The sequence below is a fragment of the Phytophthora infestans genome, genomic scaffold (genome assembly GCF_000142945.1).
Source record: "Phytophthora infestans T30-4 supercont1.59 genomic scaffold, whole genome shotgun sequence".
Lineage (NCBI taxonomy): Eukaryota > Oomycota > Peronosporomycetes > Peronosporales > Peronosporaceae > Phytophthora > Phytophthora infestans.
Window position 1 is genome coordinate 607,403 of NW_003303700.1, and position 20,054 is coordinate 627,456.

Consider the following 20,054-nt stretch of genomic DNA (forward strand, 5'->3'; position numbering starts at 1 on the left):
CCACCCTGCCGGGCAGTTCCACATCACACAGGAGGTCTTGGCTTCAGCAAAAGGTGGGAGTCGCTAGCCATGACGCATGAGCAGCCGTACGAGGTTCTCCGGGTGGCAGAGGAGCTCTGGGGCTCGAGCAGAACGGGCGCCCCGCTCGACATATCGAGCGCTGTCTGTGTCTGCGTGCTTCTGGAAATGCAGTCCTTTCCAAAATGGCATCACCTCTCAAACCTAGTAACCTATGATAATGCCTTATGTACGACCGATATGCACCGTTCTAGTAGCCCTACCCCTGATGCTGGTGTATACTCAAGACAAGTCTAATTCCGGCTTTTAATTGAACCTCCGCCACAATTCCAGCCAACACTGTCATATTATGTGCCAATCACCACCTTAAAAAAAGAGGGATTCCGGAGGTTTCCAGAACTGTCAAAACTTATGACTTTCGAGGCTCGAGTCCGCCTTTCCGAAAATTGCACCTGCAAACCGGCCTCGAATTGACCACTTCCCTTAATTAAATATAACACTCATTGTAAGTTTAGGTAATACAATAAAAATAATAACAAAAACTAACCGGAAAAGCGGCACATGTACTTTACGTGCTTCGACCCGCGAAAATCCAATGTTTTCCCATCGTCAAGGTCGATCACATAGTGGCTTTCGTCCATGTTACATTGAAGACTCGGATCGAGGGGGTTGTCGTCAAAAAACCGCTTCAGTTCGCCCAGATGAGCTGCGACGCTGCTGTAAATCCCACGTTGTTTTTTTACGACTGACCTGCTTTTTTCTCTTTCAGCCGTCGATATACTACGTGGTGTCACTAAACTTGCGAAGGACTTGTCATTATAGCGAAACACACGATTGTAGGTAGGTACTGTAGGTATCGTGTACAGTACAGTTATTTTATTCCTGCAAATGGCGCTCAGCTTCGTAGGCGGCTACAAGCTCCACGAACTCTATCCATTCTGTTCACGCGAAACGGTTAGTTTTCTGGTACTAAGACTTTTTGTGCTACATGGTTTAACCATAGAAGTTCATTTTTTATAGATTTGATTACGAACCTCGTCTTTCCGGGTTATCTTGCAGTACCTGCAGAGCTTTTACCTCATTCTGCACATGCACAAAGCGTCAGTTTTCAGTCAGGAAGAAAGCACGTGAATGTACACATTCCTCTTGAGGGTGATATGACGACGTCACATGTTCGATCTTGCTGGCGGGCGATCTCTTTATCAGCTTCCCCAACTCATGAGCGTGAACCTTTTGCATTGCTATAATCTGCTGCTGTGAGTGCTTCAGCGTCACGTCAGTCTTGCCCTTAGCACGGGTGAGTCGTGCCACGTCTCGTTCCAGCTCTGTGACCTGCTTCCTCTTAGCCTGTAAGTCCGTGGTGAGTCCTTGACGAACAGCCAACGTGATCTCCAGATGCTCTTTCTGTTCCTCATACTTTGCCTTCAGAACATCGTATTTCTTCTCGAGCACTCGTGTGGATCTAACCAGTGTAGCCTCTAGCTGCTTGATCGTTTGCCGATCGTTTTTGCGCTGAGACTCCAGTTGAAGAATACGACCATTTCGTGACATTAAGGCCATGTCACGGTCACTATGATGAACAGCGAGCTCGCTGGCTTGTTGCTGGATGTTCTGCAATGTTTCCTCTACTTTTTTTACTTCAAAGTTAAAAAGCTTCCGGGTCTCAACCACAGACAATTGGAGAAGATGGTGCAGGCCACGGACTTCCTGTGCAAAGCGCAGGAGTTTCGCTTTCTCCTTTTCATTCTGACGAGAGGAAACGTGTCGCTCACGCTCCCACTCGGCAGCTTCATCTTTCTTATCAAGCAGCAATTTGCATTTTTGTGCCTCGAGTTGTTGGCGTTGAACTTCATGTTTCTTCGTATCATCTGCCAGTTCAGACTTAAGCTCCTGGATCTCAATCTGCACGAGCTCGAATCGCTTCTTTTCTTTAGAGAGAATTTGCAGTTCCTCGCTTATACGAGTATGCTCAGATTTTAATGAACGGTACTTGGTCTCCACGAGCTCCTGCTGAACTTTCTCGTCATCTACCACCTTGTTTAGGCGGTCGCTTTCATTCTCCAGTTCTAGCTTAACCTTCGTTAAAGCTGCGATCTCATGCTTCCACAGCACGGCCTCAGTACTAAATCGAGCCTGTTGATGCTGCAGTTGCGTCTCTTTCTCCTTCCCGAGCGTCATTTTTTCAAGAGCTACCTCTTCTTCACGAGCCATCAGCTTCGCCTGGAAACTCTCTTTTACATTAGCAAGCTGGCGTGCAAACAGGTCGCTCGACAGCTCCGAAGCGACCACTTTTTGCTCCAAGTTTTCGATTGCCGTTCGTGCTGTGATCACTTCGCCTTCCAATTGAGATTTCTCAGTGGCCAGCAGCTCCACCTGAGTCTGCAAGGACACTAAGGCGGCTACAAGAGCATCCGTATTTCGTAGAGGCTGTGTTCCTGTGCCACTTTCAGCTGCTTTTGACTTTCGGGGTTTCGGGTCTTGCGCAGCTTTGCTTTCATTTGTTCGGTGGGGATCGACGCCGTCATCCCCTTCATCAAAAGTCACTGGCACTGCCGCCACCCTTGCAGGTGCTAGCTCGAAAAAGGAGCACCGATCGGAGTCTATTGAGGCATGCAACACGTTTGCCGATGAGTTTTCTCGTTTATGAGAAGAGATCTTTGATACTGGAGTCAACGACGACTGACCCTTCACGATACTTTTTCTACAGCAAGTAGACAAGGTGTGATCAATGATATGCAATAAGCACCTGTCTCAATGTCCAAGACGTACTTCGCAGTTAAGGGAGGGGAACGGGGCTTCGCAGTAGCATTACTTTTGCGAGTGGTCTATAATACAGAGTAGTGAGAACTACTTCCATAGCGATGAGTGATGTCAATTCATTACGGATTTGTTTGTTGGGACCTGACGAGGGGGGGCTATCGAAGCGTTGATCCTCGGAGAGAAATTTAAGCGGAAATCTGCACTTGGGCTGTCGGGGCAAACAGTTGACCGGTTACCGTTTTGTCTGGCCGTGTTGCCTCTACTCACGCACCTTCTGGGTCGATTGCCAGGACTGGCCAGCCTTGAGTCATCGTCGTCTTCGAGGTAGCCGAAGACTTGGTGATCATCCACATCATCGAAGTTGACATCGCTGCTGCTGCTGGAAAGCGACGAGCTCGACCCTCGGCGGATCATTATTTAGAGCGGCCGCGAAGGTAAACAAACGCAACGGCTTGTCGTTTCATCGCTTTTAAGGTTATTGAGGGGGATTTACTTTCTAGAGCGTTTTACTGACACAGACGGCTGACTTGCTCTCTTTGCACGATGACGACGGAACTTTTGTGGGCCATCCCCGACCATGTCGCTGACTAGAGTCTTGCGCTCGATAGCTGAGTCGTCCCAAGATGAGCCAAACTGAGCTTTCCGATTCACACGAAGAGCTCCTGCAGTCATGTTGGCGTCTGTTGTCTTTTTCCCTGGATCCTCTGAGCTGCTCTCGTGGTTTTCCATGCGCCAGAACCATTCCCGAAGATCAGCACGCTCCTTGCACTTCGACACACAGCGAAACAGGAGGCGAAACAGGTAAAATAGAATGATGAAGCCCGATAGGACGATGGCGCAAAGAATGCCTGCTTTCATGGTCGTGATCACTTCGCGAACGATGAGCATTTCGTTCTACATGTACATGAAATAAATATCATTCTTGTAAGCACACTTGGATATTGAAACGGGGCCAAGTCGTACGACACTTTACCCAAAGCGCAATGTTATCTCGTCGGACGTCATCAAGCAGCTGGCCATAGGTCAGCATAGTTTTCTCAGAAATCCATAATTTGTTCGCGACGTGCTCTTTCTGCAAAAAAAATAAAAGTTGAGTACGCGCTCGTCAACACGTGATAGTGTAAGAGTCGTTGAGGCTTACCAGGTCCACAATCATGGAGCGAATTTCTATCAGCTGCTCGTTCAACGATTCTTGATTCGCCTAGACAAAAGTCCAGCAATAATCGACACCATGTCAACAGGTTTTCTCCACCACCCGCCACCCACTTTTCAGCCTTGGGATACACGTACCTGTAGCACCTTGATGGCTGCCCACTGGTGAGTGTGGAATTCCTCAAGCTGCCTCACCATGACGCTCTGGTTTACCTCTAGCGCTTGGACTAGGCACATGAATCACAACACACAAGAGAATAAGAAACACCGATCCACACGAATTTGAGCGTGAAAACGCTTTACGTATTCACGTCATACTTACTCTTCTTGGTAATACGCACGAAAATGCTCTCCAGGCGTCCAAGACCTTGTGTTGATGAGGCAGGAAAGCCATGAGAGGTCGACAGCAGAGACGACGCTGCTGGGGAGCTGCTCGGTGCAGTTGTGTTGGCATTGGCGACAGGGACGCTCGACGTGTTTGTACTCGTGCTGGATGCGCCGTTGGGGGGCAACGAGTCAGGAGACTGCGCTGAGCCTTCGCTAGTGTCAGCATCAACCGCCTCTGTGCTCGATGTAGCTGAATGCTCATAAGTACTAAAAGTAGCAGCGATTTCTGCTTCAATCTGCTCCGGGGTATAGTCGACTAGACAGCACATTCCATTGCTTCGATAGTGCTCGAGTCGCTGGGATTCATTGTAAAAAATAGCCACAACCGTGTTGTTCTTCTCCATTAAGCACTGACTCGTAAGTTCCGTTGGGTTTGGGGTACGAGCCACCGAGACCTCGACGCTGCCAGACAAAGCCATCACCTGCGGAGCAGGGATCGATGCCTGTACATCCAGAACTTCTACTTCTGCATCGATGCTTTTTTCCAGCTGAGAAATCACTTGTGTAAACGTCCGACCAAACACTCTGCAGCAGCAGCATAAAGACAGCTTATCTCTTAGCTCTAGAAGATTGACGGTACTTGCAAGAGTGCAAAAAGAGGAGTACGCACCGCAGTTGACTCAATGTACAGTAGTACTCAGATCCATAGTGCGACAGGAAGCGGAACTTAATGTAGCGCACATGCTGTTGCGCATCCAGCTGGAAAATCTGCTCGCCGTTCGTGTGTGTAGCCGTGAAGTTGCCCAAAACGAGCCACGTGTCCGTAGGGTAATTGACACTTCCCAGCACGATAAATTCTTTGACGGGGGACGAAAACTTTTCATAGTTGGCAATTGCTATGGCGTCCGCATGTACCTGAAGCACAAAAACGAAAAGTACACGGCGTCAGCTACCTGTTGCTGCTTTTCCATTGCTCGACGGCCCTGACACACATCTTCCGAGAGGCTAATGACGACCCATTTCCGAGGGTTGGAGCACGGAGTGAGCATGTACCGGTCCTTGTCCGGCACCAACAGGTTAGTGGGGCTCTTAGTGTCGGGTGCAGCGTCCAGGATTATAGCACCGGCGTCCAGTGATGCGTAGTTCTGCCGCTTGCGGTTGTCCACACTATCAGCATCCACCACCTCAAATAGGCCACTGGGTACGTCCATCAAAGGGTCCACATCTTCGTCCGCCAGCTCAGCGTCTGCCTTGGGTTCGTCTGACTCTTCAATGCGCTGCGGGATCGAAGAAGCCTCGGCGATCTTAGCGTCGCCTGTTGGAAGCTCGTCCTGCGTTGGCTTCGCATCTGAGGTTGCCGCGTCACCGGTAGGGGCCATGTTCTCCATCAGCACAGGGTCGGACGGAGCATCGGGCGTCACGATGCCCCGTACGCTGCATACCGCCATGAGAAGCAGCGTTATGCACACCCTTTGTTTCGCACTCATCGCTGCAAAAAATTAAAAGTGCGCTATAATAGTATAAGGTGCTCACAGGCAACTGCTTGTGATTGGTAAATAAAAGTAGGTTAAGGTTAAAAAAATTTAGTGGCCACTTTCAAAATCGAGCTACCACCAGAACAAGTCCAGCCCACCCCGGACGAAAGCGGCATTGGAAGCAGCACAGCTACTGGTACTGATACTGACCCTCCCCTCCACATTATGCTACATGTCTTGCTCTAACCTACTCTGCTCATGCCTGCGTTATTCAGAACAATTGGAGATTCCGAGAGATCACCCACTGTACTCTGACGCCCTTGTGGCTATTTGACGGGGTCACACAGCACCTTGCGCTAGAGGAAGCTTGCTTACGAGAGATTATACAAACTCTCAGTGGACGGCAGTTCACAGGTCCCTTTTACCTAAAGGAAGCGAAGTGACCAACTTAAGGTAGTTTGTAAACTGAGTTACCTGACGCAAAGGTCGTAAAGCCTCCTTTAATAAAACTACTACTAGTAAAGTAATAATAATACTATCGTCTCTACTTTGAGAAGTGTGTGGAAAACAACATTGCAGAGGTCTTACAAAATAGTGTGCCCGATTTGCAGTACGTACGACAGATTTTGCAAGGCTAAACGTAAATTTTTAATCGTCGACACAGCTCGCCTAGTTGTTTGCAACCAATCAGTGCGTTTCGCTCGTGGCAGAAATGTTTACCTCACGTCCAATCGCGAGAGCGAGAGCCGGTCTGATCGTGCGACAAATTCAGTCAGTGTCGCAGGTCGGTCAATATTGACCAATGCGCGCGCGAGTTAATTGTGTGACGCTTTTGGATATATTTGAAATTTCGGCATAGCTAGGTCGAGTCAGAGAGATAGGCGCGGTCGGTAAGAAGGGACGTAAGTGTATTAGACAGGCCGAGTGTAGCCATGCGGTTAAGAAAAAGCAGCAAGACAGGAAACCGACGGACTTATTGACAGACAGACAGACAGACAGGCTACAAGGTTAAGAGACGGTAAACTAGCGCTATGGGCGCCCGCTCCGCGGATGCTTGGGCATGGGTGGCTGGTGTAGTATGGGTTGAGTGGACTTAGAGTTTCTACTCAAAGCAAAGCCACATATAGTACAGGTATACTGTGTTCTACTTATATAACGTTCCAAAGCAACACCGCCACAGTATCCTTAGTGTTCACATGTTATCGTAGACATGACCAGGGCTTAACGTGATCTGCAAGATGAGCACCATCTTACTCGGGAAGGCTTTGTCTATAATCACATTTGAGCGCATAGCTCCCAGAATGACACGAATCGGAGGCGCGCGTGGTTGCAAATGTAATATACGCTGTTCAGAAGACGGGTCAGTATCCATGATGCTACGGAATGGGCATAGATCGGTGAGGAATCCTAGTTTTGCTGGTGTAAATACGCCTACTCAAACATAATACCATCTGTCACGTCATCGCCGTGAGGCAGGCGACACCATATCGTTGATTGTGACGGTCTATTAGAGCAAGATGGGGTCGGCTCCTACGCGCGAAGTATCTTTTAGGATAGGTAGTATTTCCCGATGGTCGCCATAAACACCAATATTATACTTTAAAACTGTTCTGCTGAGCTGTTTATGATATTACTAAAGGGTAATCCACTATCCTCCGAATGCATTGATCTTACTTGCATAGCTGACGCACTTGCTGACTTATTTGCACAGCTACTGAATGACAGAGTGGCATAGATCCTTTCCGAGTGGTATTTACTGGTTCCGATATGTATGACGAACATACGAAGCCACATGGCTGTAAGCTGATTATCTGATCGTATTTATCGTCGACTTGAGTCGAATAGTAGCTCATGTTCATTAAATGAAGTACTTTCGCTGCCTACTTATCAGCTCGACGTGGTATTTGATGTGTCCGTGCATATATCGCGAGGTTGTTAATGAGTGTATATGCCACGCGCTCGGGATAGCCAAATCATATGCATAGGGTCACTGTCGCTTCTCGGTACATTTGCGTCGTCGTGTTGGCTTACTGTGCTTACGCTTATGATGTATCAGTCTATATGACCAAGCGCGTAAGTAACTGGGAGCAGGTCATACCACAGCGATACAGGCAAGCTGACCGCGCGTCTGTTAGCCGTAGTCAACGCGATATATACGCGCGCGGCGAGTATACCTTATAGTCATCCGCGACTCACCGAGCACTTATCCCGACCATTGTGGACTGGACACTAAAGTACAGTAGTGCGTACAGACACATCGACCTGCCACACCCACCTGTTTGGCTTGCACTACCACACACATGCTCGTGTCTTTGTAGACATCAACTTATTCGTCGCGCGTAGTGCTAACTCGATATTGTAGCTTTAATGCGAGCGCGCATAAGTCGAATATACGTTGTGAGCGTGGGTGATACAGATAGCATCGGTTTGCGTGTGCCATGTGAGCGAGTGTACTTGCCTTCTACGCAGACGCGTATGCAAACAGGAACGGCCAGTTTGCAGCAGCACACAGTACATACCTCGCGCTAGTTATTATATGAAACGCTTCGCTCTGTAGGTGCGTCAACACTTTTGGCAGCGCCATAGTCAGTCTACCGTATGTGCGGCTCCAAGCCTCGTACCGTCAGCCAGTATACAAAATACAAAAATTGGTAGGAAAATGGGGGCCTAAAAGGGTATATTTACCAATTACTTGCTCTTCTGCTGCTTCTTTTGCTCGATGTACTCTGCGTTTCGGGCAGTCAGCTTGCGAGGGCAGCTGCGCTTCTTTTTCTTTTTGGGGTACCAGTCAGGGCCCATCGCCTTCATGACGTTTGACAGGCTTTCCTGGCGGCGCACTTTGGTCGAATCAGGTGGTGGGAGCTTTTCCTCCCAGAACTCGACCGCTTTTGGGCCGTTCTCGCAGGCAATACAGCGCCCACGATAGCTCGTCCGCTAATTGTACGGAACGCGAAACATACTGCAGCTTCCCACAGCGGACGCAGCACGCCCGTGGATCCGTCGAAGACCGCTGCGGGCTAAGCAGAAGCGGGTCAATATTGGTCTTGCATGTGGGCCTCACCATGTTGCAAACTGTGAAGAAACTATTATAATTACTAACGTGCGTATAAATATTAGATATTCTAACTGCAGAGTGAAATTTATTAAACGATATGCTAAATAGTATTATTGTTTTAACCATAAAATACGTCAAAATAGTAGCCAATACACGATCATTTAATGATGGTACTCATTAATAAACAAAGATATTTATATTTAAATTTTGCAATCGCTTAAACAATGCTATATTCATTTTTTCGAGCAGAACATACTTAAAAGCAATAACAATGACTTTAAACACTACCACGTAGATACCATGTGCGCATGCAGTGCGGTGCCTGGATGCAGCTAACGCAAATGTGGTGAAGCCTACTTTAGTAAAAATATAACAATAATGATAATAATATCGTCTCTACTATAAAAATGTGTGTGGAAAATAACATCGCAGAGCTCTTAGAAAATAAAGTGGTTACTGTGCCCGATTTGCGGTACATACGACAGGTTTTGCGTAGCTAAATGTCAATAATCAATCATCTGCGCAGCTCGCCTGGCTGCTTGCAACCAATCGATGCATTTCGTGCTCGGCAGAAATGTTTACCTTACGTCCAATCGCGAGTCCGAGAGACGGTCTGATCGTGCGACAGATCCAGTCAGTGTCGCAGGTCGGCAGGTATTGCCCAACCAGGGCGCGAGTTAATTGTGTCCGCGTTTTGGCTATATTTGTAATTTTGGCATAGATAGGTCGAGTCAGAAAGATAGGCGCGGTCGGTAAGATGGGCGGAAATTGTATTAGACAGGCCAAGTGTAGCCATACGAAAAGGTAGGAAAATACAGGAAGACAGGGAGTGTGACGGACGGACAGACAGACCGACAGGTTACAAGGTTAGGGGGCGGTAAACTAGCGCTCTGGGCGCCCGCTCCGCGGACGCTAGGGCATGGTTGGTTGGTGTAGTGTGGGCTGTCCGCATCCGCTGCGCTGCGGCGGATGAAAGAACATTCTGAAATCAAAGCTAAATGTATCATATGTATTACGTGCCCTACCAAGTCCGCGTCCCAAAGATCTCCCTGTACACAATATTGTTGGTGTGTACGTTCCCGTCCTCATCGATGGCCTCTGGATCTACAGCAATCTTGATCGCCTTCCTCGAAGTCACTCTCGACAACGCCACATAAAGCTGCCCATGTGCGAAGACCGGTGATTCCAAGTATATACCCACGTGGTGGATCGATTGTCCTTGGGCCTTGTTGATAGTCATGGCGAAGGCTGGAACGACGGGGAACTGCTTACGCTTGAGTTTGAACGGGAACTCCTTGTCATCGTCCTCACTATAAAAGACGATCCGAGGAATGAACACCTTCTTACCCTTGAACGGCCCGGACATAATGCTGGCCTCGATGCTTCTCTCGCGCAGTGACACAACTCGAAGCCGCGTTCCATTGCAAAGTCCTGCGTCGCTATTCAGGTTTCTAATCATGACGATAGGTGTTCCAACCTTCAGAGCAATCCTGTGCGGAGGGATACTGGAGAAGTTAATAGAGTTTAAGAACTCCTGCTCAAACATATTTGCATCCGCGACCCCTTCGAGGCTGTCCACCGAGAGATACTCCTTCGTTTCACCCGACAGCCGTTCCGCAACCATGTCGTTGATACGCCGAACACTTGCATTTGTGGGGGCTAGTATGGCTCGCTCAACGAAGTATTCATCGGGTAAATTCTCCGTATCAACGCCCGGGTACACCGCATCTATGAGTGCGTTGACGTTGCGGACTCGTCGGTCTTCTTCAACTTCGTCCAAGTCTCGCTCGTGTTCCTCGTCCGCCGGAGGTAGTAGCCTGAAACCTGGGGGAGGCTCCATATCCGTGTCTTCTTCGTCAGAGGTCATTTGTTGTACCCGTCGTTCTGGAATGATACACATGTCGCGTGGAAGGCAAATGTCGCCATCACCGATCTCATGGTTGACTGGGTAACGGCCTTCTTCAATTTGAAGTAAAAATTCAGAGAATTCCGCTAACTCAGCCGCACTGGCCGCGTCTGGGGCGGTGCGGACACGCATGTTCTCGGTCAGCCGCACTTGACGCAAATGCACCCATAGCGGGGAAGACTTAAAGCAAGCTTGAATCGTCTCCGCACGCGTAGCATCCTTCAGTACAGGTAGAATCTGGCGGTGATCACCGCTGAACACCATTACCTTTCCGCCGAATGGCTCCAGATCGTTCTTCATAATATCTCGAAGCGACCTGTCAACAGCCTCAAAGCCAGCTCGGTTCATCATCGGCGCTTCGTCCCAAATGATCAAACTCGCGCTACGAATCAATTCGGCTTTTTGGCTCTGCCATGAAATGCTGCACGTCGACGTCGCTGTTAGTTTGAGGGGAATCCGGAACGTTGAATGCGCGGTATGACCTCCAGTTAACAGAGTGGCTGCAATCCCACTCGATGCAACCGCGATGGCAACCTTACGTTGCATCCGAACGTGAGCGAGTATTTGCTCGAGTAGGAACGACTTTCCTGTTCCGCCCGGACCATCCAAAAAGAAAAGCTTCTCTCCTCCAACCGGTCTGCTCACAGCAGCAATAACTTGGTCAAAAATATCCCTCTGGTTGCTGTGTAAGTGGTCTACCAGCTCCGCAACATGCTCCAGTTCGTTTTGGGGGTATGCATCAATCTCTTGCTGGACAACATCAACAGACGCTGTATCCGGGTCGTCCACTTGCGCAGATACATCATCGTAATCGGCTAGCAGAGGAAGGCCGTACATGTCGAGGGACTTTTGGATCGAAACCAAGTAATCAGCCAAATTCTTCAACGCCTTGTACTCCGCCATTCGAAGACGCACCTGCTCTTCGCGTACATTATGCAGGTCTGCGTCTCTTACCTCAATGCTTCGTGCATAATCCTCTGACATATCCTTCTTGAACCTGTCCCATAGATCTTTGGCATTACCAGGCATGGAGTAAACCAAAATGATGCCGAAGAGGTGGCATAGCTGGTACGGCATCTTGACCTCGGCGGCTTCGCGTAAGCAATGTATCCACTCGTCATCATTTTCCAAATACCCAAGCGCCAAAGCGGCTTGCTGATATGTAGGATGTTCCGTACCATCAACCGTTCGAAGATCCGCAAAGGACTTAGGCGAGCGTCGGTTACACAGAAGAAGTCGCAAGTAGAAGCGTTCCGGGTCCTGCGGAGATACGTGTACCAAGCGTCCCAGAGAAGCAACGTACTTCTTGTACGGTTCCCACGTCTTGTGTTTCGTCCACCTGTATTTCCGTGGTACATCCTTGTACAGTAGATTTGCCGTAGCTTCTGGGTTACGCGCGCACAGCTTGAAAAACTCCGTCGTATTGATCTGTCCCCGCGGTTAATCAAGTTGTGAAGCGGGGGGGGGGGGGTCGTCGCTTGGTCGCGATAAGCAACCATGCTCATTCTTTCCAAATGAATAGGTAGCGTCACAACAGAATGTGTTGATCCTTGTGTTGGATGCATGAATAGCCGCATGCAAGCTTCTACCGGAGAAATATACCTCCCGAAGAGATACTGAAGAATTTCGTTCGCCCGAATTTCTTCGCCTTCAATCGTGATTGTCGTCATGTCCGAGCCCTTGTAGACGGACTTGTAGATGTACTTGATGGCCTTGTTCGTGGCACAAACTTCGACGTTGATGTGGCAGTTGTATTTCTGCGACAGGAGCGGATTGTAGGGGACCACCCATTGATTGATGGTCGCGTTGTCCCATACTTTCCCCTTATGGCACAAAATTCCATCCGGACGGCGACCACGCTTGTACGTGGGGTATTTGTCGGGGGTCATCACCGTTTCGTCCGCAAGCGCCTTTGGAAACTTCTTGGAGCACCTTCCGTTCTTCATGCACGGGCAGCTCGGGTTCTGTTGACCACAGGGTCCATGCAGCATATTGGAAATCACCGTATCGTACAGCTCGGGGTATTTCTCTTTATCCGGGAGCTCAGCGGACACCAGCTTATCGACGTCTTCCTTGGTAGTGGGCTTGTCCTCCGGACGCAGGATAAGCAGTATGTGGGCGTGGGGAAGACCACGCTTCTGATATTCCACTACATGGACTCGAGCGGCTTGAATCCCCAGTGCACCCTCATCGAAATCCTTGCTAAGAGCTTTTAATTTGTCCATGAACACGCGAGCCACGATGTCCGGTCGGTCGGATGCTTTCTCTCCACGGCGTAAGTTTTCCTTGATCTCAGGCCAGTTCGGGTTGCATGTCATCGTAATGAACAGGTTCGGGGCTCCTGTTTCACGGACGATAGCCATGGCATCCAAAAAGCGTTGGTACATGTAGCGGGGTCCACCTGTAAACTTTGGAGGTATGATGATCTTGCGTCCAACCTCACCCGCGTCTGGCTCCGCTGACTCCTGCTCCGTATTATTGCCACGGCGAGTCCTACGTATGACCGCCTCGTCGTCAGCTGCCATTCCGTGGATTTCAACAGACTCGCCACGCAACGCGTCCGTGAGTCCCTGGAGGGTTTCCAATCGATACTGGAGCTGGTTCTTCTTGATGAAGCGCAGGCGTTCTTGTTCGCATTTGGCCCATTGGTCAACGCAGTATTGCTGCGTCAGTCGCCCACCGCGCAGGATAAGTGAATTACTAACCGTCCGGTCGTAAAGCAGATACGCCTCATATTCCCGAACGGACATGGTTAAGGGGTCACCGTGGCGATCGACGGGATTACCAACGTACGGGATATCGTAAGTCCAGCCATTCTCCCCGTACGGAAAGAGTAGAGGATACTGCAGCGGGTCATAGGAAACGCTCGTCTCAAAGATGCGCTTGAAACCTCCTCGTGTCGTGTGTAGGATTTTTATCCCGATGCTCAGCCGCGTTTGTGTCGATCACAACAGCTGCCACCTCTGATGCAGTTGGGGTGTTATGCGTACCCGGGTTCGCATTCCGTGTGACGTGCAGACGCAGCTTAAGGTGACCCCCCTCCGGAAGAAAATTACTCAAGGCTAACGACGGGTCATGGTCATCAACGTCTTCCCCTGCCGCTCGATGTCGTTCGTGCTCCCTGATGGCTGCTGCATACGCATCCCAACCTCGATCTATCAAAAATCTACGCGCGTTGATAAATTCTTGTGTGTACGGGTTGTGCGCCACCATCATCTGGTCAATCGTTTCCATAACGGCGCGATCGAGGCCTTGGGTCATGTTCATACGGCTTCTCACACGGGCATCCATGTCTGGATCGTTAAAGTAAACTTGGGCATACATGGAGCGGCCGAATGTTGGAGGTAGTAACGATCCCATACGGTGGCACACTGACCCTTGTACACGGAAGTTGTAGACACCATTCCGTGTCACGCTTTCGTCGACGTTGAGAGGCCGAGACCGCGAAGCTCCCATGGACGTAAATGCGAATACGCCGTTGTAGGCTCGGATTGACCGCATGAAGGTCGGGTTTTCGAAAAGTGATAGTAGAGCATCAGGTGCTGTTCGCGAAGATGGAACGAACACCAGTCCGTTACGACAGCAGCATCCGTCGTGTTCTTGCGGAAACTTCCAAGCGTTGCAGTAGTGACAAACTCGCTCGTTCTCCCCGTTGTCGTCCGTGTAACGCGTAAAGTAATGACGGCCACCAGCCACCGTGGAAGGGTCAAAACTATCGTGGTACGCGAGGCCCTTCTTATACTGCCGAGATCGCCTGCGAAGCCGCTCTTGCTCTTTTTGCTGATCCCTTTGTTCATCCGTCATGGCTTCCCTTCGTGCTCTAAGCGCGGTAGCTTCTCGGGCGCGCTGTGCTTGCCGCTGCTCATCGGACATGCCTCTTCTGCGATCTCTATGCGCTGCTGTATCTCGCTCGCGCTCTGTTTGTTGCTGCTCCTCAGACATGGCTTCTCTGTGCTCTCTCCGCGATGCTGTATTTTCATCGCGCTCAGTTTGACGCTGTTTATCGGACATGCCATTTCGGCGATATCGGTGCGCTTCTGCATTTTGCTCGCGCTCAATTTGGCGCTGCTCATTCGACATGCCTTCCCTGCAAACTTCGTGTTCCATTGTATCGCGAATCCTTGCATTTGGACTGTCTCCCTCTGTCCTGGTGGATCCGAGGTTGTCTTGTGCGTCTCGATCATATGCATGATGAGCTAAGAAGTTTTCAGGCTCCAGTCGACCCCGTCGTACCCTCGTTTGTTCGGCATCTCGTCCGCGATCTCGAATAACCTGGGATTCGGATCTGTTAGCTCTACGAATTCGCTTCCTCTCCGCATCTTTTGCTCGTGCCCGTTGTTTTTGTGAGCTCGTCATGGTAGCTCGCCTAATCCAAGCTCTTTCTGCACCGCGTGCACGTGTAGCTGCTGCGGTATCTTCGGTCGCAGGTCCTGATATTCCAATCTCAAATCCGTGGGTGTCGTATTGGCCTTCGCGACGCGTCTCCTCCTCGAATCGTCGTTGATGCTCGCCGGGATCATCTTCCTCTGTCTTCTCCTCACGCTCTACAGCTGGACTGGATACTCTTATCAGCCCTGATTCAGATGCGGCGTGAGCTTCAGCCAAGTCGAGCTGCTCCAACTCTTGGATTGCCTTGCGATAGCGTGCCTCTGCTTTACGAAGCCTCTGTTTACGGAGCTGCCTATCTTTCCTCGGTTCCAGTTGCGTGGGCGAAGCATTCTCCTGCCGTGCTCGTTGTACGCGCTCATCTAATTCCTCGCGGGTAATTCTAATAATTAGACACAGTTAGTCGAGTTAATTCTGCGCCAAAGCCCGCTACACAGTAGTTGGGGAACCTTTTTCTTTTCCTCGGGGCTCTTGCCATGTCCTTCTATCTTGAAAGCGTCTGTCGCCTGATTTAAATGGAAAATAATTACATGGGCGGTTAGACTCGAAAGTCTAAGTGCACTGGGAGCTATTCTACAGCTATTTTATAATATAAGCACCAGAACATGGACACGGTAGCTTAAGCAACGTGGTGTTCGAATAGAACCCCGAACTTTCCTTTCCAGTACTAATCCAGAAGCCCTCTGTGAATACAGCACAACACTGTCATTTTCATCCCGGCTCCTCGGATTACAAACAACTTAGGGGTATCGTCACTCCAGGCGGCTTGTTGGTCCAGTCAGCTTTTGCTTAGGCCCTTCCCTCGGCCGACGTGTTACAGCCCTCAGCTCACGTTCCGCGGGTTCGAATTACCTTGCACCGCTGTGGACCAAGCAGCTGTGCATGGTAATTCAGACGCCGCATCGCGCTGTTGCCTCTTGGGTACGTCAAAGCTGTTGCCTCATCCCTGTTGAGTGGTTGCCCAGATCTGTTCGATACCGTCCAGCCCTTCAGGTCATGTCAGTAGTATGCGCAGGGTGTCCGAGAACGCCCCAGCCCCTCACGGGGCTCACACAGTTCCGAAAATGCTATAAAACTGTCTATTCTGATGCTATGCTATTTAAGTGTACAGGCGCGAGGCTCACTCATGCTCTTAAAGTGTTTTTTTCTTGATCTCTTGTTCTTGAGCTGTCCTTGCACTTGGTCTTGGGCTCCTTGCTCTTGTGAGACCGACTGCTGCATTCCTTTCCGTCCCGCCAGAAGTGCTCTCGCAAAGTGTGTTTTGATGTGGGAGCTCACACTTTAAGAGCACCTCTGTATTGCGGGACTGTAACGATTCTTCCGCATGTGGCTGCAACTTCGGTTTGGCCAATTGGCAGCACGCGCCACTGGCTTTTGGTGCGTGGACACTCGCGGTGGGTCTAGGACCCCTAGGCGCGTGCATGGTGGTAGACGCTCCCAGTCACACCCACCCCAACCTGATTGCTATCGCTACCAACTGCCATACCACTTTGGAGTCTCGGGGCAAGCCTCAGACTGTATCCTGAGAGGTCTCTCTTGAATATATAGTAGGGCAAGAAGCCCCACGCCTGTACATACATGCATATACATCTAAAACTACCCTACTGCTATTATACAGCCAGCGCACCTTGTCATCTTCGCGCCGTCGCTCAAAAATCCAATTTTGTGTTTTGAATGAAAAATGAGTTGGAAAATACTGCCCAATCAGGGCGCGAGTTAATTGTGTCCGCGTTTTGGCTATATTTGTATTTTGGCATAGATAGGTCGAGTCAGAAAGATAGGCGCGGTCGGTAAGATGGGCGGAAATTGTATTAGACAGGCCAAGTGTAGCCATGCGAAAAGGTAGGAAAATACAGGAAGACAGGGAGTGTGACGGACGGACAGACAGACCGACAGGTTACAAGGTTAGGGGGCGGTAAACTAGCGCTCTGGGCGCCCGCTCCGCGGACGCTAGGGCATGGTTGGTTAATGTAGTGTGGGCTGTCCGACTCCGATGCGCTGTGGTGGGCTTAGAGTCTCTAAATCAAAGCGAAGCTTCATATAACATATGTATACTGTGATCTACTTATGTTACGGTTCAAAACAACACCGTACACAATATCCTTAGTGTTCTCATGTTATGTCTCACTGTCCGCCTCTGGAGCGTGTACCGTAGCATTTCTTAAAGTCACTTTTGGAAACATCACATATAAATATGTAGGCGTGACAGCTGGATGTTACAGATAGATACCCGCGTGATAGATCTATATCGAATGCGTATTGTTGATCGTCATAGTAAAGGTAGACATGGCCTGGGTTTAACGTGTTCTGCAAGATGTGCACCATTTTAGCCTGGAAGGATTTGTCTATAATCTTATTTGAGCGCATAGCTCCCAAAATGACTCCAATCTGGGGCACCCGAGGTTGCAAATGTAATATATGCTGTTCGGAAGAGGGGTCGGTATTAATGATGCTATGAAATTGGCATATATCGGTGGGAAATCCCAGTTTAGCTGGAGTAAATACGCCTACTCAAACATCTTACCCATCTGCACGTCGTCGCCGTGAGGCAGTCGACACCATATCTTTGATTGCGACGGTTTATTAGAGCAAGGTTTGGTCATCTCCTGGGGCGAAGTATCGTGTAGGGCAGGTAGTATTTGCCGATGATCACCATAAACATCAATATTATGCCTTGAAATTGTCCCGCTGAGCTCTTTATGATGTTACTGAAGGGCCTTTCCACTATCTTTCGCATGCATTGATCTTACTTGCATAGCTGACGCACTTACTGACGTATGTGCATAGATACGGGCCGACAGAGTGGCGTAGATCCTTTCCGACAGGCGTTTACTGGCTCCTAAATGTATGTCAAACACACAAAGCTACATGGCTGTAGGTTAGAAGTGGAGAGAATCTCCCTGCTTCTAACCTTGCAGCGTGTCTGTCCGTCCGTCTGCCAAACAGTCCGTCCGTTTCCTCTCTTGCTGCTTTTGCCTGCCTTTTCGCACGGCTACACCCGGCCTGTCTAATACAGTTTCGTCCCATCTTACCGACCGCGCCTACCTTTTTGACTCGACCTAACTATGCCAAAATTACAATTATATCCAAAAGCGTGACACAATTAACTCGCGCCCTGATTGGGCAATACCTGCCGACCTGCGACACTGACTGGATCTGTCGCACGATCAGACCGCCTCTCGCCCCCGCGATTGGACGTAAGGTAAACATTTTTACCGAGCACGAAACGCATCGATTGGTTGCAAACAGCCAGGCGAGCTGCGCAGATGATTGATTATTGACATTTAGCTACGCAAAACCTGTCGTATGTACTGCAAATCGGGCACAGTAACCACTTTATTTTCTAAAAGCTCTGCAAATAGAGATATTTATTATTATATAATTAGTGTAGACTTTACAGACCGGTATTCTGTAAAAGCTCTGGGATGTTATTTTCCACACACTTTTCAAAGTAAAGCCGAAATGATATTAAATAATATAAGCTTCACAGGCCGCATTTGTAAGAGCTCGGCGATGCTATTTTCCACAGACTTTCTAAAGTAGAGACGATAGTATTTTTAATATTAAAGTAGGCTCACGACCAGCGCTTTATTTAGGGACTTTGCGAATATATATATCTTTTTTACTTCACCTGGGACTCAACACTGCCACCGTGCAATGAAGGCGCGCGGCTGCACGGTCATTGCGCTATCTGCTCCCGTGCACCACACCCGATGAATGCATGCGTGCATGGTACATTGTGTTTTTAGTCACTTTTATTGCATGTATTTGTTTGGAATTATGATAAAAGTATTATTATAGCAAAACCAAAGTATTAAATATGTATTTTTAATTTTTTAAAACAATAAATACCAGCCTTATATTTCCGTGCTATTGGCTAATATATGGACGCAAGTAATTGGTTAAAACAATATAATCGGATAACTTACTCACAGTTTGCAAAATGGTGGGCCCAACGTGCAAGCAATGCGAGGCGAAGATTGACCCGCTTCCGCGGAACCCGCAGCGGTCTACGACGGATTCCCGGGCTGGCTGCGTCTGCTGCGGGAAGCTGCAGTACGGCTACGCATTCCGTACAATCAGCGGGCGGGACATCGTGCGGCGCTGTATTGCCTGCGAGAACGGCCCAAAAGCGGTCGAGCTCTGGGAGGAAAGCCACCACAACCTGATTCGGCCGAAGTGCGCCGCCAGGAAAGCCTGGCGAACGTCAAGAAGGCGATGGGTCCTGACTGGTACCCCAAGAAGAAAAATAGACACAGCCGCCCTCGCAAGCTGACCGCCCGAAACGTCAGGTACATTGAGCAAAAGAAACAGCAGAAGAGCAGGTGATTTGGATATACATCCTTATAGCCCCTTACCCCGCATAGTTTTGTATACTGGCTGACGGTGCAAGGCTTGGGGTCGCACATACTGTAAGCTGACTGTGGCGCTACCAAGCGTGTTGACGCACCTATAGAGCGTAGCGCGTTTCATATAATAACTAGCACGAGGTGTGTACTGTGTACCTCTGCAAGCTGGCCGTCCCTATCTGCATACGCGTCACCGTAGATGGCACGTACACTCGCTCACGTGGGCACACGCAAAACCATGTTATCTGTACCATCCGCTCTTATAGCGTATATTGCACTAATTGGCGCTCACAATTTAAACCACAGTATTGAGTGGGAACTACGTGCGACGAATAAGCTGCTGTTTACATAGATACTACCACTGCGTGACAGTGCAGACCGTACAGATGGAAGTGGCAAGTCGATGTGTCTGAACGCAATATTGTACTTTAGTGTCCTGCTCATAATGGCCGAGATGAGAGCTCGGTTGAGTCGCGGGTGTACCCGCCTCGCGCGTATATATCGCGTTGGCTACTGCCAACAGACGCTCGTTCAGCATACCTGTATCGCTGCGGAATGGCCTGTGCCCAGTTAGTGACGCGCTTGATTATACAGACTGATACATCAATAGCGTAAGCACATATAGC

At 49.4% G+C, this 20,054-nt stretch overlaps 2 protein-coding genes across 2 annotated transcripts; both read right to left on the reverse strand.

The window, feature by feature from the left end:
• Positions 1 to 1,119: 1,119 nt before the first annotated feature.
• PITG_17689 (uncharacterized protein) lies at positions 1,120 to 3,192 on the reverse strand (the record flags this gene model as incomplete). Its single annotated transcript, XM_002896492.1, has 6 exons — positions 1,120 to 1,986; positions 2,035 to 2,478; positions 2,569 to 2,719; positions 2,788 to 2,843; positions 2,920 to 2,986; positions 3,050 to 3,192. The coding sequence occupies 6 exons, from the start codon at positions 3,190 to 3,192 to the stop codon at positions 1,120 to 1,122; spliced, it is 1,728 nt and encodes a 575-aa protein (XP_002896538.1).
• Positions 3,193 to 3,267: 75 nt separating this feature from the next.
• PITG_17690 (uncharacterized protein) lies at positions 3,268 to 5,705 on the reverse strand (the record flags this gene model as incomplete). Its single annotated transcript, XM_002896493.1, has 7 exons — positions 3,268 to 3,672; positions 3,920 to 3,979; positions 4,069 to 4,157; positions 4,253 to 4,842; positions 4,928 to 5,172; positions 5,250 to 5,552; positions 5,652 to 5,705. 7 exons carry the CDS (start codon positions 5,703 to 5,705, stop codon positions 3,268 to 3,270), a joined length of 1,746 nt encoding a protein of 581 aa, XP_002896539.1.
• Between the last annotated feature and the right edge of the window lie 14,349 nt (positions 5,706 to 20,054).